Raw genomic sequence first — 14,876 nt, forward strand, 5'->3', positions numbered from 1 at the left:
CCTTTTTTCCCCCATGCATAGAGTTTCTTGGGATAGTGGGTGCTATCCACTTGAAAGAGATACGTGGTATAGACATTAAAGTTGGATAGACTGTTTGCTGATAAGCATGTAGTTGGGGACCCTTAATATCTGGCAAGGGAATGGAAAAGAAGACAGAATGAAAGAAGTAGTTTTCTTTGTTGTAATTGGTTTGCTATTCACTCTCATATGACATTTACTTGTGTATCTTAAAGGTGGAAGGACTTTCTATAATGGATTTTTCTTGGAACAGTGACATTTTCCTCTTGGTTGCATTGTATAACCTGTGTGTGTCTTTCCCTCCAAAATGTAGTCACACAGTTTCATATTTATGCATCGGGACTGCTGTCTGGTGTGTATGAGGTATTTATGTAGTGAAAGGATTTGATTGTGAAAGTGGAAAAATTGTGTCCTTGAATGCAGCCTTGGTGATCAGCTGTATAGTCAGTGGAAAGGGAACTTCAGATTGTGAATAAAAGAAATTAAACGCTCAACTTGATTTTTTTTCTTCATTTATTTTATTTACTGTTCTCAGTAAATTGAAGTTTTGGATTATGATTGTGGTGTATAACGTACTCTTTCTTGCAGATTGTCATGGTAGGTAAGATCCAACACTTATCCTTCTCAGATAACGGTAAAAAATCTCAGAGGTCCTGTGTGCAAGTTGCGCACTTTAAAGATTTCTTGGTGGCCCTAAAAAATCTATAAGTGTAGGCTTCAGCCGCCACCACCTGGGCAAAATTCAAACTTCCAACCTAACCGCGCGGTCTACTGTCCTAATGCAGTTGCGAGCGCCGTAAAACACTTGCCTAAACAAGCAATAAAGATCGTGATTTTATTGAAATGAATTATCAAACGGGTTCATTGTGACATATGTGTCGTGACATGGTGGAATCGGACGCTTATCAATTTTTGGTTGTATGAAGTATAATCTTAAAGCTTGTTTGTCTCGCTTTTGATGTGAAAAAATACCCGTCTACTTGAATAGATCATGTCCGGGTAGGCCTATTTGGGATTGGAGGTGATGGGGGTCGCATGGTATCAAGAGTTAAAATTAGCGAGGAAATGGCCACTGAATTTTGGTGACTTCCAAAGCTTCAGTGTTCATGTAAACTGCAAATTTGTGGGTGGTTGGCGGGTGCTCTGGTGTGGTTTGCTTCTTCTTTCCTATCAAACATCTTATCATCCTTATCTTCCGTTCTTCTTTTTTATGTTTGTTACTCTCTTGTAACACCTCTAATCTTCTGGTGCTCATATGACCTTAATATGCAGTTGCGAGCGCCACAAAACCTGTACTAAAACTAAAAAACTGCAAATTTACATTTTTTGTGTGCCTTTGATCGTTTTCCAGTTCCAGTAAAAGTCCACAGGATGGGCTGCTGTTCTAGTGTCGTTTGCTCCTGCTTCTTTCAAACATCTATCATCTTTATCTCCCTTCCTTTTTTTTGTTTGTTACTCTCGTGTAAGACCTCTAATATTTGGCCCTTATATGACTTTATTGTGTTGCAAGTGTCATAAAACACTTACTAAAGATAGAAATGTGTTTACAAATGAACATACAATGTATGGAGCTAAAAAAAATCCATAAAAATTGCCATGAGACTGAAGAATATCGGTTTCTTCAATTTCATTGTTTTGACAAGACTCCGATTTCACCGTGCCGTACGTGTACATGTATGAAAACCTGTCTTGTGCTGCTGGGGGAACTTTTTATTTTACCACATGAAATTTGTGATCGCGCAGTTGTATTGTGTATACATTTCAAGGGATTTTGCTTGATAAAGAAGTCAGTTGAAATGCCTACAAAGATTATTGTTTTAGGGGCTGTTCAAATATAATCTTACACCTTTTTAATGGACTTTTTGACCCCCCCCCCTTGTAATATTACATTGTTCGCTTATAATGATAAAAATAATATGACATTTATATCGCGCAAATCCGTGAAGCAATCATTGTCCTATGCGCATTGGATAATAATATTCATGAAAAACAAGCATACACACATACATGCACATAATAATATATGCACTGAAAAATAATAGGTGTCACGACATAGTGGGATCAGGCGCTCGGCAGTTTTGAGGCATACGGAGATATTGATACCATCTTAAAGCCTATCCATTTGCCTTCCTTTTGATGAAAATGATATTCATCCATCCTGAATAGAAGTCGAAATATTTGCGATTGAAGGAGGTGTGGGTCACCTGATTTCAGAGGTAAATTTAGTGAGAAAACGACCGCCAGAGTTTGGTAACTTCAATAGCTTGAGAGCCTTTAAAACTGAAAAACCACATATTTTGTGCATGTAATGAACGTTTTTCAGCAAAATTCACACGGAAATGTGTTATTATATGGACATGAAAGGTGTTTAGCGGAAAAACAAAAATCCAATGAAAGTTCCCAAACCTGCGGAATAATGCCCGTTTTTTCACTTTCATTATTTTGACGAGCGCCAGATTTCACCACGCTGCCGTTTAGAGTAAATCATTCAAGCAAAATATTGCACACACTCTTACTACTAAGGAAAAAATTGAGACTCATGTCAGTGACAAAAGCGCCTTAATTACAAATAAAACAAGTTACAGTGGAATTCTGATAAAGTTAACACCCCAGATAGAAAAAAATGTGGACTTTGAGCAAAGTTGACTTTATCCATTGTACTACTTGTCATTGAAAATTGAAGATGACAGCTACAAAATTACAAGGTACCTGGTAATAAACAAGATGTAATTTCAATTTCAGGGAGTATAATTCTGAAGTTGTCACCAAAACAAGAGATAATGAAAGAAAGTAATTGGAGGTGTGTACTGCAGTCGTAAGGGAAAACGAGGAATGGTCCTGCGCAGGTAGCGAGGCAAATTTTTCAGGAGAGAAAAACTGTTTTCACTTTATAACTCTTCTATTGCTCACTCTTTATTACCCTAGTCTTCTGGATGGGGGCCTCGCAGACCCCACCCGGTATATTTCAGGCATTTTTGACAAAACTTTTGGTTCGATGTTATTTTCCTCCCAGGTATTCTTCAAACACCCTCTGATAAGCATGATTACGGTCTATGAAGGTATTTGGATAATTTGGAAGACTGATGAATATTTTCCTTGGACAACCCCCTGAATCCTAAAGGGGGCCTCTCAGACCCCAAGCCATTTTCACTAAAATAGGAAAGGCAGTTCTCCTCTTGTCAAGTATGCACCATGATGGCAGCATCGACGAGGAGACCGGGAAAGCAGAAATCAAAGTCTCTTACAACAAAACAAAGGGCGGTGTGCACTCTCTGGATCAGATGGTCCATGCATCATACATGTCAAAGAGGCAGACCGTGAGATGGCTTCAGACCTTCTTCTGCAATCTGTTGTGTGTTGCAGCTATTGCTGCTTACATCTGCTTCACTGCTCAAAATCCCCAATGGAATATCCGCAAGAAACACAGGAGAAAAATCTTCCCCGAGATGTCGGGTGATGAGCTCTGCTTGCCATTAATACAGCGCTGTGAACATCCCTAAGTCAGTTTGTATGAGCATGCTTCTCTGTGGTGTCGTACCACTTACCCAAACCCAAGAAGCAAGAGCAATGGTCACTGAACATGGGCAAAGAAAGAAGAAACACTCCGTGATGCCTTGATAGTTGAAGCAGACTTAGTGCTATTGAAGCTAGAGAGGTGAGCAGAGTAAGTCTGATTCCTTGTATGGACTTCTCTTTTGACATCCACCCCTTGGCGCTCATATGACCTTATGCAGTTGCGAGCGCCGTAAAAACTCTATACTAAAACAAACGAAAAAAACAACCAAGAAGAAACGCTGTGGGCTTTGTCAGAGAAACAAGGACTGAAAATCCAAACTGACATACTCTGGTTGTGGAATCAGTTTTTCCAATCGCGTTTGTCTTCACTGTCAGTAGACACTCGTATTCCGAACACTTGTCTCCTGATCTTTGGTGCCAGTATTGGTACATACTATTTTGGCATTTCAAGTTTTTCTTCACTGGCCGTGCCTCATTCTGCGTGGCTTGTTTGACATTTTCACGTTTCATTTAGTTACTAATCTTTAATTCTGTGTCGAAATGATTATAATCATCATTATTATTGTTATGTCATCAGGCTCTTACTCTTTAATATAAAATCATCATCAAAATGTCATTGCCTTCATCATCATCATAGATATCATCTAACTGAGTCTTCTTGAGCATTTTCATGAGATTCATTTTTAACTTAAAAACTACCACATCGTCATTTAAATTCAATCTCAGCATGTTCATGACATGACCGACCCACAGTCATTAGAAAAAAAAAGTGCTAGAATTGCATTGATTTCAGTCTAACCTCATTCAAAGTAGTTCTAAAACAAATATAATGGTATATAAAGCTCAATAAATGTGTTCCTTTTTAGAATATAGTTCTGTATGTATAGTCTCGGGTGCTTTGTTTCAACATTTCTGCGTTTAAGTTTCTGTAAATGGTGATCAACCACCAAGGATTAATTGTGGGATCTGAGAGGCCCCCTTACAGGCTTTTAGGGTAATCGGATCATCCAGAAGACTAGGGTTAAAGCTGTAATTCACCAGATATCTGATAGAGGTGTTCATAAAGCAGTTTCTAAAGTTTGAATGGTTTAGGTTGAAAAGTAGCAAAGTTATTCGACATTCGTCGTTCTCCCTTACATTGCGCACCCCCAGATGAGCCTTGCGATGTTAGCGAAAACGACGAATGGTACCGTTCGTCGTTCTCCTTTACACTCGTGAACGTTTATGGGCGTAGACGATGGTCAGTTGTGACGCATTATTGACAGTAATGACTGTGTACTGGTTACTACAAATAAAATTAAGACGTATGCAAACTAGCTATTATACGTATAAAGTTAGGTGTTTGTTATATTCCAACTGTAACTCGGTAAACGTCCTTTGTTTCCCCTCCTCGCTTGGTTAAATACTACACAGTCAGTGGACAAATCAGATGTGCACACATTTTCAACAGCTTGATTTAAATCTGTCTCTTTCGGAATCAAAGTTTGGTCTCCGTGATATCACTTTATTGTATTCTCTTCAGAAGCGAGTTTTACTTTTATTTTCACTAAATGCAAAATTTCCCTGCACCACCAAAGGGATCAACAATGTTACAATGTCAATAATCAATAATACGATCAGATCATTGCAAAGTCAGACATTCACGTAAGAAATGTAACAATCTGACAAGACTGTATCACAAACGCTTTCGGGAGAGGTAATGCGACGCTTGATTAATGAAGGATTCAGTTGATCGGATCAGAAAACATACCGCAAAGTAGAGATCGACAAGGACAGTTTGAATCTGCAAGACATTATTATACTCGTTCGTAACGTCCATCAAGTCAAAAAGTCGTAAAGCAAGACTAAATGTCGCCACAATACGTCCCCTTTTTAAGTTGGACAAAGAAATTTACTCTCATAACGCAGTGTCATTAATTGATTGGTAATTCTATAATGATGTCGACCAGTGACACGTGCTAGACAAATTGCGGCACTATGACTATAACCATCGTTGGGATTTGGGATGTCAAATGACTGGACAGCAAACTAACATGACGTTAGTCAGTGAAGATCTGGCGGACACTAATATGCAGTGCTAATAAATTTCTCCCTAAATACTTTTTTGACCCTCCCATCCCCACCAGTCGCGGTTCGTCCATTGAGCACGGTCGTGCAGTGCGCCCAAAATGTTTAAATGTTCTATGACGTAAAGTACTCACAATAATAAAATAAAAGACGCCAGAAACAAACACTAGCCAAATATTTGATTAAAACAAGGCCCTCGCTGGCGCCATAACTGTCATTTCTATTCTATAGTGCCGTAAAACATCTACTATGCCATGCCTAAGTTCATGCGCTGTATCTAAACATAACAGGATAGTCAACAGTGGAAACCTGACCTATAAATCGCTCTGTGGGATAACCCAAGCGATGACAACATTTGTAGAGAGTTTGACGGTACATTAATATTAATAAGACGGCACATCTCAAATGTGATCCTGCCGAATAGCACCAAGACATAGCCCACAGTAGGCAATCTAAAAATAAACGTCATAGACTGTGCACTATTCTATGCCAAAATTATGTGGGCCCCGGAGCAATCCAGCGGAGTGCTCAAGTGAATTGTGATTGGTTCATTGTCTTGTCGCTATTTTAAGTGACTCTGTAGCCGTGAACCTGAGGGAGGTGAACGTGACATACTTAAGTCGCCGTCCTATGAGTTGTGCTTTTGACTTTTGAACGGTTTTGTAGTGGAGTGGTGAAAGGTATTACTTGGGTGTTCAGTTCTAATGCAGGATGAATGAAATTGACGTTTAGCTAACAAACAGATTTAGTTCTAGAAGTCAAAACCACAAGTAAAAAGAATGAAAATAAAAGCACAATGTCTTCCTTCACCAACCCAAAGTTCCTAAAATAATAATTATACACCATCCCATTTACTCTGCCCTTGATTATCTTCAGCCTAAGATAGCTTATTTGTGCACGCCCACTTTTTAGACCCACGAGCCGCCCCTGATCCCCACCCCTTTCCCCCTGTTCCCATCCGTTTTCCCCTCTCTCCCGCCTGCTCTTGTCAATTCACACCATCAGCAAAGGCCTAATACGTGAAGACAGACAGAAAGACACACTAAGTGATAGGCTATATTCTTATAAACCTGGTCAACGGTACTCCGGGGGAGGGGTGGTGGTGTATTTGTTTGTAAAAAACTAGTATGTTTGTTCTGACGCAACAGTGACTAATTGTCATTGGTCGCCCATGCCGAATTTGCCCTACGGCAGAGACCAGGGGACAACGCCGAACGAGCAGTGATCCTTGACCGATCGACCATTCGTCGTTCTCCCTTACACTGAGCTCTGGCCCGGAGCACGCCAGTGTAAGGGAAAACGACGAACTCTCAATTACGCAACAACGGATTAGGATATGACAAAAAAATCTACACCATCAGATGCAGAATTAAATACTCTATGAAATATATAAAAATTAAAAAATCGAAAAATTTTGACCATTCGTCGTTTTCCCTTACGACGGCAGTGTACACCACTAGCTCCGGCGAAATATCTCTTCTTAATCTTAGATGGATTCATCTTGGGATCAAGCCCCAAATTGTTGACTTTACGCAGTTGACTGTATCAGAAACACAATTAGATCTACTTAGAATTACTTACACAAAGAAGGTAAAAAAAAAAAACCAACAAAAAACAGGACCTCAGTGAGGTGTTGACTGCAAGCAAGAGTTGACTTTATTAAGCAAGCTGACTTTATCAGGATTCCACTGTGTCTGTTATTACTGATCATTATGTTGAAAACAAAAAGTGAAATTAGTTATCATCAACAAAGGCAGTGTTCATCATTATATCAAAAATATTTTTTCGCCTCACAAAATAAAGTGTAATATTACATTAGTTCAAGACCCCCCCCCCCCCCCTTTCTAACACTTTTCTTACAGGAGCCAAAGACACCCCCCACCCCTCCCAAACGTAATATTATATTTGAACGGCCCCTTTGATGAAATCACGAGACACATAAAACAGTGGATGGTAAGAGAATGCAACTGATAGGTTTCTTTACTATGTCCCTCTTTTATTTCTGTCTATAATGTCTTACCTCATCCCTATCTAAAAAAGGGGGTGCATTTTAAACTGTACATGATATGTATATGAAAAATGGATGCTGCAAGTTTTGTAACACAAAGTATTAAAAAAGTTATAGAGATGGGGGGAGGGGGGGGGGGGGGCTCTCGTGGTTTAGATGTAAAGGTGTTCGCCTCTCATTCAATAGTTCCCTTGTTCGAATCCTGATAGCAAAGGAAAATTTTCTTCTTAAAAAAAAGTTTTCTCCTTTCACTTTCTCATCCTTTCCTGCTCTCTAACAATTTTCTGTTGTGTGCTTTCGTCTCCACTTTCTGCCCCCACTCCCTCGCATACTTCGCCCCCTCCTCTGGGCTCCTGACTCTTTCTGCAGCCTTTCTACTGCTACTCCTTGGCTCTTTCTTACTGCTGTCTTTCAGCCACATCCCTGATCTTATGTAGGTAAGATCTAACACCGAGCCTTCTCAGATAAGGGCGTAAAATTTTGGAAGCCCGGTGTGCAAGTTGCGCACGTTAAAGCTAAAGATCCCTTGGTGGTCCAAAATTGAAAAGTAGTAGGCTTCGGCCGCCACCCTGGCAAAAGTCAAAATTTCCTACCAACGGAAATTAATGTTAATGTGTCCCGCGCGCTCATAAGATCGTATGCAGGTGCGAGCGCCGTAAAGCACTTACCCAAAAAAAAAAAAAAAAAAAAAAAGAGATGAAAGATCCCGCTGACAATCGAGAGAGAAGAAAAGCAGAAATTTGAACGTAATTCGAGATAACCCATTTTGTGACATAGCGATCCATTTGCTGATGTCAATAGAGTTAGTCACTATGTTTGACTTTAACCTTGTGCAAGGATCACTAGAAAATACAGAAAAACCTAGAGATAACATGAGAACGATTAGGCACAGGACATTCACCATGCAAAAAAGCGTATGTACACGGCAAGCAACATTATTATGTATAGTACATGTAGAGAAATATTCAACAACTTTTCATGGGGAAGGTACACAGACTCATGAATTTGGATGATTATTCCACATTCCGTATTAATATATCTTTTGATTTAGTAATAATAATATTATGAACAACACACAGTGTTTTCGCGCTTGGCAGAGGTTGTGAAGTTGGTTACACATAAACCCGTAAACTTTGAAAGAAACCAATGAAAGTGGTTGCATGCAGTTGCCTTTAACTAATAGGAACAGGTACTAATTAACAAAAGTTGCGTTTTCGAATAGAAATTAAATCAACGTGTCTTGCTGGTCAAATTTGGCAAGGGCCACTTACAGGGTAGATGGTTGTCTCCTAAAAGTCGTTTGATTTTTAGAAATTTTGAGTTACTGGACGACTTTTTTTTGGATGATCTTCTGCAAATTGACATACTGAAGTACTTACAATTAAGTCTCTAGTTGCAATCTTTCGGGGTACTCTTACCCAAAACCCCCGGATTTCAGCAGCCATATAATACCCCGTTGAAAATACCTTCATTGAGAGTGTGAGACCATATTTGCATCATAACCCTCCCACCCCCCCCCCCTCAAACACACACGCACAAAAAACCACCAGCTTTTAGCCTACTAGTACTAGTCACATGCAAAAGATGTGTCCTTGGAGACGAAAATGTTAATTGGAAACGTTTAGTAAAATTATTACCGTATAATAATCCATGTTCACCCCAAAAATGTTGGTAAAGGGCTTGTTGAGGTCTCCCTTCAAAAATCATTTTAGTGCTTGACATCACATCACCATCACCATGATCAAGTGCCTTATCAGCGACAGACGTCGGCGATCATGGTTCCCCATTCATTCATTTGCTTGGATGCTCTTAAAAAAACTATATTACCCTGATCTTTCCCTATTACCCATCTGTTTAGGCTATCCAAGTAGGTTGTTCTGGGCCTACCTGCCTCGTTTGCCGTCAATTTTGCCAAAGAGAGCTAAATGTTCAAGACCTTATTCAGGTGTCCCAAAAAACCATTTTTATGTCTTTTCCTGATTGTTTTTGTCAGTGAGTGTCCCACGTGGGCTTCTTCAATGACTACCTCATTTGATTTCTTCTCCTTCCAAGATATTGTAAAGTCTCCTTAGAAACCACACTTCTGTTGCTTCTATTTCATTTTCTCTGTCTTTATTGATTGTCCAGCATTCACAGCCATGTAGAAGGGTGGACCATACATAGCATTTCAGAACTTTCATTTTGGTAGTCATTGAGATGTTTCTATTTTCCAGGATTGGGCTAATTGTTATTGAAACTATCCTTATCCATTGCAATTCTTCGTTTTATTTCAGTGGAACATTTGACATCATATGTTAGTATATATCCTAGATATTTAAACTGTTGAACTGACTGTTGAACTGGTTTGATCTTTTGGCCTTTGCTATTGAGATTACAAATAGGATTTGGTGCTTTTTTCCCCCTTAGATATCACCAGGAATTCTGCTTTCTTCACATTTAACAATAACGCTTTATGTTTACTTTCCGTTGCAACAGTATCTAGAAGCGACGGAAGGTCGTTATCTGAGTTTGCTTTTAAAACTGTCATCAGAATATCTGATGTTAATATTTTTACCATGCACCTTGAGACATTTTTCTATGTTTCTAAGAATTGTTTCAGCATACATGTAAGAGGTCTATTGACAGAGTACACCCTTGCCTCACTCCTCTTCTAATCTGCTTATACATGTATTTGCTGCTTTCACCTTTAATTCTCATAGCAGTGTTTTGGTACCAGTACAATTTCCTAATGATTCTTAGATCTTTTCCATCTATGTCTTCCAAAATGTTTAATAGCTCAGCATGTCTAACTTTACCGAAAGTCTTTGAATAATTTATGAATTATGAAGCATAAGTACAGATTTGGCCTTGCCTGAGTACATTTTTCCATTAACATTGTTAGGTAAATATAGCATCTTTGCTCTGGTGCCCTTGTCAGGAACAAAGCCGAATTGTGTTTTATATACATAGGCCTATATATCTGGTCCTCTTAGACTTTATCTAACCTCCGGGGCAGTGCCACTGACGGTAGTGTCTTTAGGCCATTCCCAAAGGGGGCTCCAGTGGCTAAGTGAGTAGTGAGTAGTGAGTTTTGACTCAAGCAATGTCGAGCAAGGGTCGGTGACACGGGGATCAGATGGGTGGTCACTGGAGTGTGTCCTTGAGCAAGACACGACAACCCTAGCTCAAATTTCAGGGCGCTGCACAGTGGCGACCGACAGTGTCATTGTTTGTAAACTGTTCTGTATTTGTGTAATAGTGTGTATTTACGTATGTATTTATGCATGTATGTATTTATGTATGTACGTATCTATAATTATGTATTTATGTATGTATGTTTGCCATTGTAAAACAAAGTGCCCTTCTGGAACAAATAAAAGTGTAATTTATTATTATTTATTATTAAAAGGGGGGACATTTCTCGTTCAAGCATAGAAGAATTGTAAATGGGCTGACCCATGTGCCTGATCTACAACAGGGAACTGCTGCTTTTTCTTTCCTGATCCTTACTATTGTCATTTCCTCTACTTCTTTTGTATGTTTGTCACGCTCTTGTGACCTGCTATTTCCGGGGTGCCTTGAGAGTCGAAGCAGACCTTGTGCTGTTGAAGCTAGAGAGGTGAGCAGTCTAAGTCTGATTCCCTGTAAAGACTTCTCTGTTGACACCCACCCCTTGGCGCTCATATGACCTTATGCAGTTGCGAGCGCCGTAAAACCATCTACTATAAAAAAAAAAGACTTTATCTCTTTCTTCCTGTTAGTACTCACAGCAAGCTTTCTGTAAAAAGACCCATACGGCTTATTGTTTTATGCACCTCACACTCAGTAGCTCCTGGTGTTTTAGGTAGAACTATAACAACTGATTTCATCACATCTTCTGGAATCTAACTGCTGTCATAGATGTAGATATAATTTAAGAGCTTTGTTGTTATTCCAGTGCCTGTTTCTTCTAGCTTGACCGCCACTTCAACTGAGATATTATCTGACCCTGTGGCTTTTCCTTGTTTCATTTTCTAAATGGCAGCTGTTATTTATGCTTTCAGTATTGGTGGTCCATTTTTTTCTTTCTCTCTTTCTTTCTTTCTCTCTTTCTTTCTCTCTTTCTTTCTTTCTTTCTTTCTTTCTTTCTTTCTTTCTTTCTTTCTTTCTTTCTTTCAGGCTTTTCTCCTCTATTGTCTTTGAAAAGTTCCTCTATATATTTTGTCCATCTGTTTAAGACACCCCATTGTTCATTAGAATATCTCACCTTTTGATCTTATGTTATGCACCCTCTATTTGAGCATCCTTTTATCCCACTTACTTTTTTGATTTTGGAATGCGTATATTTGCTGCCTTTGTTTTTTTTGGTTTTTTTACGTCACTACTATCCACAAATTGGAAAGAGTGGAGACCCCGAATATGCATAGTAAGTTCCAAAATGGGGACATCATTAAGTTCTTTACCAAAGCAGTAAGTTTACATCACAATGAAAATATTTTCATCGACACAAAGACAGATGCTAGCCAACTGAAGAGGAAAACAAATGGGGACATCACTTAGACCTTTACAAAAGTATAGGCTTACATCAAAATGGAAATATTTTCATCGGAACATAGACAGATGCCAGCCAACTGAAGAGAAGGACAAATGGACCTCTAGCAGTCACACTTGTTGATGCGTTCCCAGTGTCTTTTGATTGTGACGCTTTTCCATCCGTCTCTGAGGAGTCTGTTTCGGACTTATCTTCCTCTGTGGCTTTCTTTGTAGTCGTGGACTCTGTTGTTGAGGTAGTGGTGGTGGTGGTGGTGGTGGTGGTGGTTGTAGTGGTTGGGGTGGTCGGGCTCGGCGTCTTCACGTCTGAAAGGAATAGAAATTATTGGCTTTTCAGCAACCCTGGCTTTTGCTAAATCGCTACTTTAGAATTACGACGTTTTGTCTGACATTTTTGGCCGTTTTTGAGTTACTAAAACTACGACGTCAGAGGTCAGAAACCAAAATTTATGTTCTATCTGTCCCCGCGGTTTTATGGGGGGGAAAATGTCTGAAATTATGCAAACTGAGCCCAAAAAATGTGAAATTATGCGATTCTGTTAATTTTAGCAGAGAGTGATAAAGGAAAATAATCAGATATGATGCAAAAAACAAAAAAAAAGATCAAATTTTGCTAAATTATGCGGGGTGCATAAAACCACGGGATCAGTTCTATCTGCTCTATCAAAATGGTAAAATTACTCGGAGATGTTATCAAGATATTCAAAGAATTGTATTAGAAAAATCTTGACATGGAACTGAAAATTGTTTACGTCAAATTTCTCAAAACTAGGTACTGATCCACTGAGCAGATAAAACTTTGTACACTTAATTCTAAGGTAGCCAAGTGTCCCGAGATAACAACAAATAATAATATGGCGTGTGTTGTTGACATCAAATGTGTAAATTACTGTACTTGTGTTATGAAAGCAGTTGTGCTCAAGTAGTTAACATCTTAAGTGCTGTGGACATACATGCACTTGCTTTTTTTGTACAAAATTGGTATCTTTTCATGTAATATTTTTTTCGAAGTTGTAGCATCATAATGAAAGTCACTTCTCCTACTGACAAAGAGCCCTTTTTTGCCTTACCAGAGGCAGCAAAATATTAGTGTACTTTTATAGAGACCCCCACTACTTCACAATCAGTAGATAGGTTAACATAACATTGGCGCTGACTATTATGATCTCCTTTAACCTCTTTTCCTGCTCCCTAACCAAGATCTGCCGTCTGCTTTCGTTCCCACGTTTTTCCTCCGCCCCCGCCCATTTTGCCCCTTCATCTGGGCTCCTGTGTCTTTCTACTGCTTTTCCGTGGCTCCTTCTTACTTCTGTCTTGACACCACTGATCTTGGGGTAGGTATGGTCTAACACCTTGCCTTCTCGGTTAATTTCGAAAAAAAAAAGTCGGAGGTCTCATGCGCAAGTTGCGCAAGTTAAAGATCTCTTGGTGGCCCAAAATCAATAAGAGTAGGCTTGTGCTCCCCCCCTCCCCCGGACAAATTCAAAATTAATTCCTATTCCTACCAAATTGAAAATGTGTTCCGCGCACTCATATGACTTAATGCAGTTGCGAGCGCCGTAAAACACCTACCATAAAAAAACTCTGCAAACCCCTCTCCCTCCCCCCCAAAAAAAACAACAACAACCCAACAATTACACAAAAAACATGGTATAAACCAGTGTCCGTAGTGTAGCGGTTAGGTGCTTCGCCGTCGCACGCAGAAGTCGCGAGTTCGATCCCCGAGCCGGGGAAATTTTTATCGATTATAATCTCCGTCTGTCTGCTGGGACGTTGTTGTAGCCCCCAGCACAGGTTGGCCCTGAAAGGCAGTGTCGAAGCCCGTCTCCAAAATGATCTAAGTTGTATCGATGGGGTTGTTAAACATGTACAATTACATGTGGTCTAAAGCCTTTTTGAGCATAGGTATGCCATTATATTGTCACGAGTCACGACGCGGTGGAATCAGCCGCTTGTCAATAATTTTTGGGCATATGGAGCTATTGGTATTATCTGAAAGCTTATTCATTTGCCTAGCTTAAGGTGAACCCCCCCCATCTATCTTGAATAGAAGTTGAGTTTTCGCGATTGAAGGAGGTGGGGGTAGTCGGGTTTCAGGGATAAAATTACCGAGAAAATGGCTGCCAAAGTTCAATAACTTCAGTAGCTCGCTGGAGTGAGAATCCTTGAAAACTGAAAATTTGCATATTTTGTGCCTTTACTCAACGAATGAGTGCGAGCTTAATTTTGAAAGCATCTGCGGGGTTGGGTTTGTGTGTGTGTGTGTGTGAATGGACTGGTGGGTGCAAATGAACTTTTATGCATGCAAAAAAACCCACCCCGTAGATCCTAACAGATCTCATTCCATTAAATCGCGTACCACGTCTATAACTACTATAAGTTACAGTGCTTGCTGCTCTTCCATTGTTCGCTTTTCGTATCAGAGCGATATTTGGATGTTCAGGCGCCTTTTTGAAACAGTGAAAGCTCGTTCACATCCTCCCTCTCATCCTACCCTCCCTCTATGCTTCTGCCTCGCACTGTCTTATAACAGTGCAGTGGGTGGTTAATAATGGGGGCCAAGGAAGGGTCTTATATGTTTTATCTCCCTCTGCTGTCCCCTGCTGTCTGTCCATTTTGCCATTTTCCCTGCAACAAATATCCGAATCGTGTGGGTGTTCTTTTCTTTACTAGAAACGTGATAAAGAAAGCCAGGCAGATGAATCAGCAGTCAGTTACTTATGAACGGGGTCAGAATGACAAACTTGAGATTGACCAT

At 39.8% G+C, this 14,876-nt stretch overlaps 1 protein-coding gene across 1 annotated transcript in view; it reads right to left on the reverse strand.

The window, feature by feature from the left end:
* Window positions 1–11,675: 11,675 nt before the first annotated feature.
* The window catches only part of LOC101847991 (integumentary mucin C.1), a gene marked incomplete at its 5' end in the record, with an annotated part of 12,422 nt that continues 9,221 nt past the window's right edge, over window positions 11,676–14,876 (reverse strand). The window contains 1 exon segment of the mRNA XM_005106610.3: window positions 11,676–12,424. Coding sequence (XP_005106667.1) covers window positions 12,153–12,424 — 272 coding nt within the window. The 3' untranslated portion in view covers window positions 11,676–12,152.

The sequence above is a fragment of the Aplysia californica genome, unplaced genomic scaffold (genome assembly GCF_000002075.1).
Source record: "Aplysia californica isolate F4 #8 unplaced genomic scaffold, AplCal3.0 scaffold00546, whole genome shotgun sequence".
Classification (NCBI taxonomy): Eukaryota; Metazoa; Mollusca; class Gastropoda; order Aplysiida; family Aplysiidae; genus Aplysia; species Aplysia californica.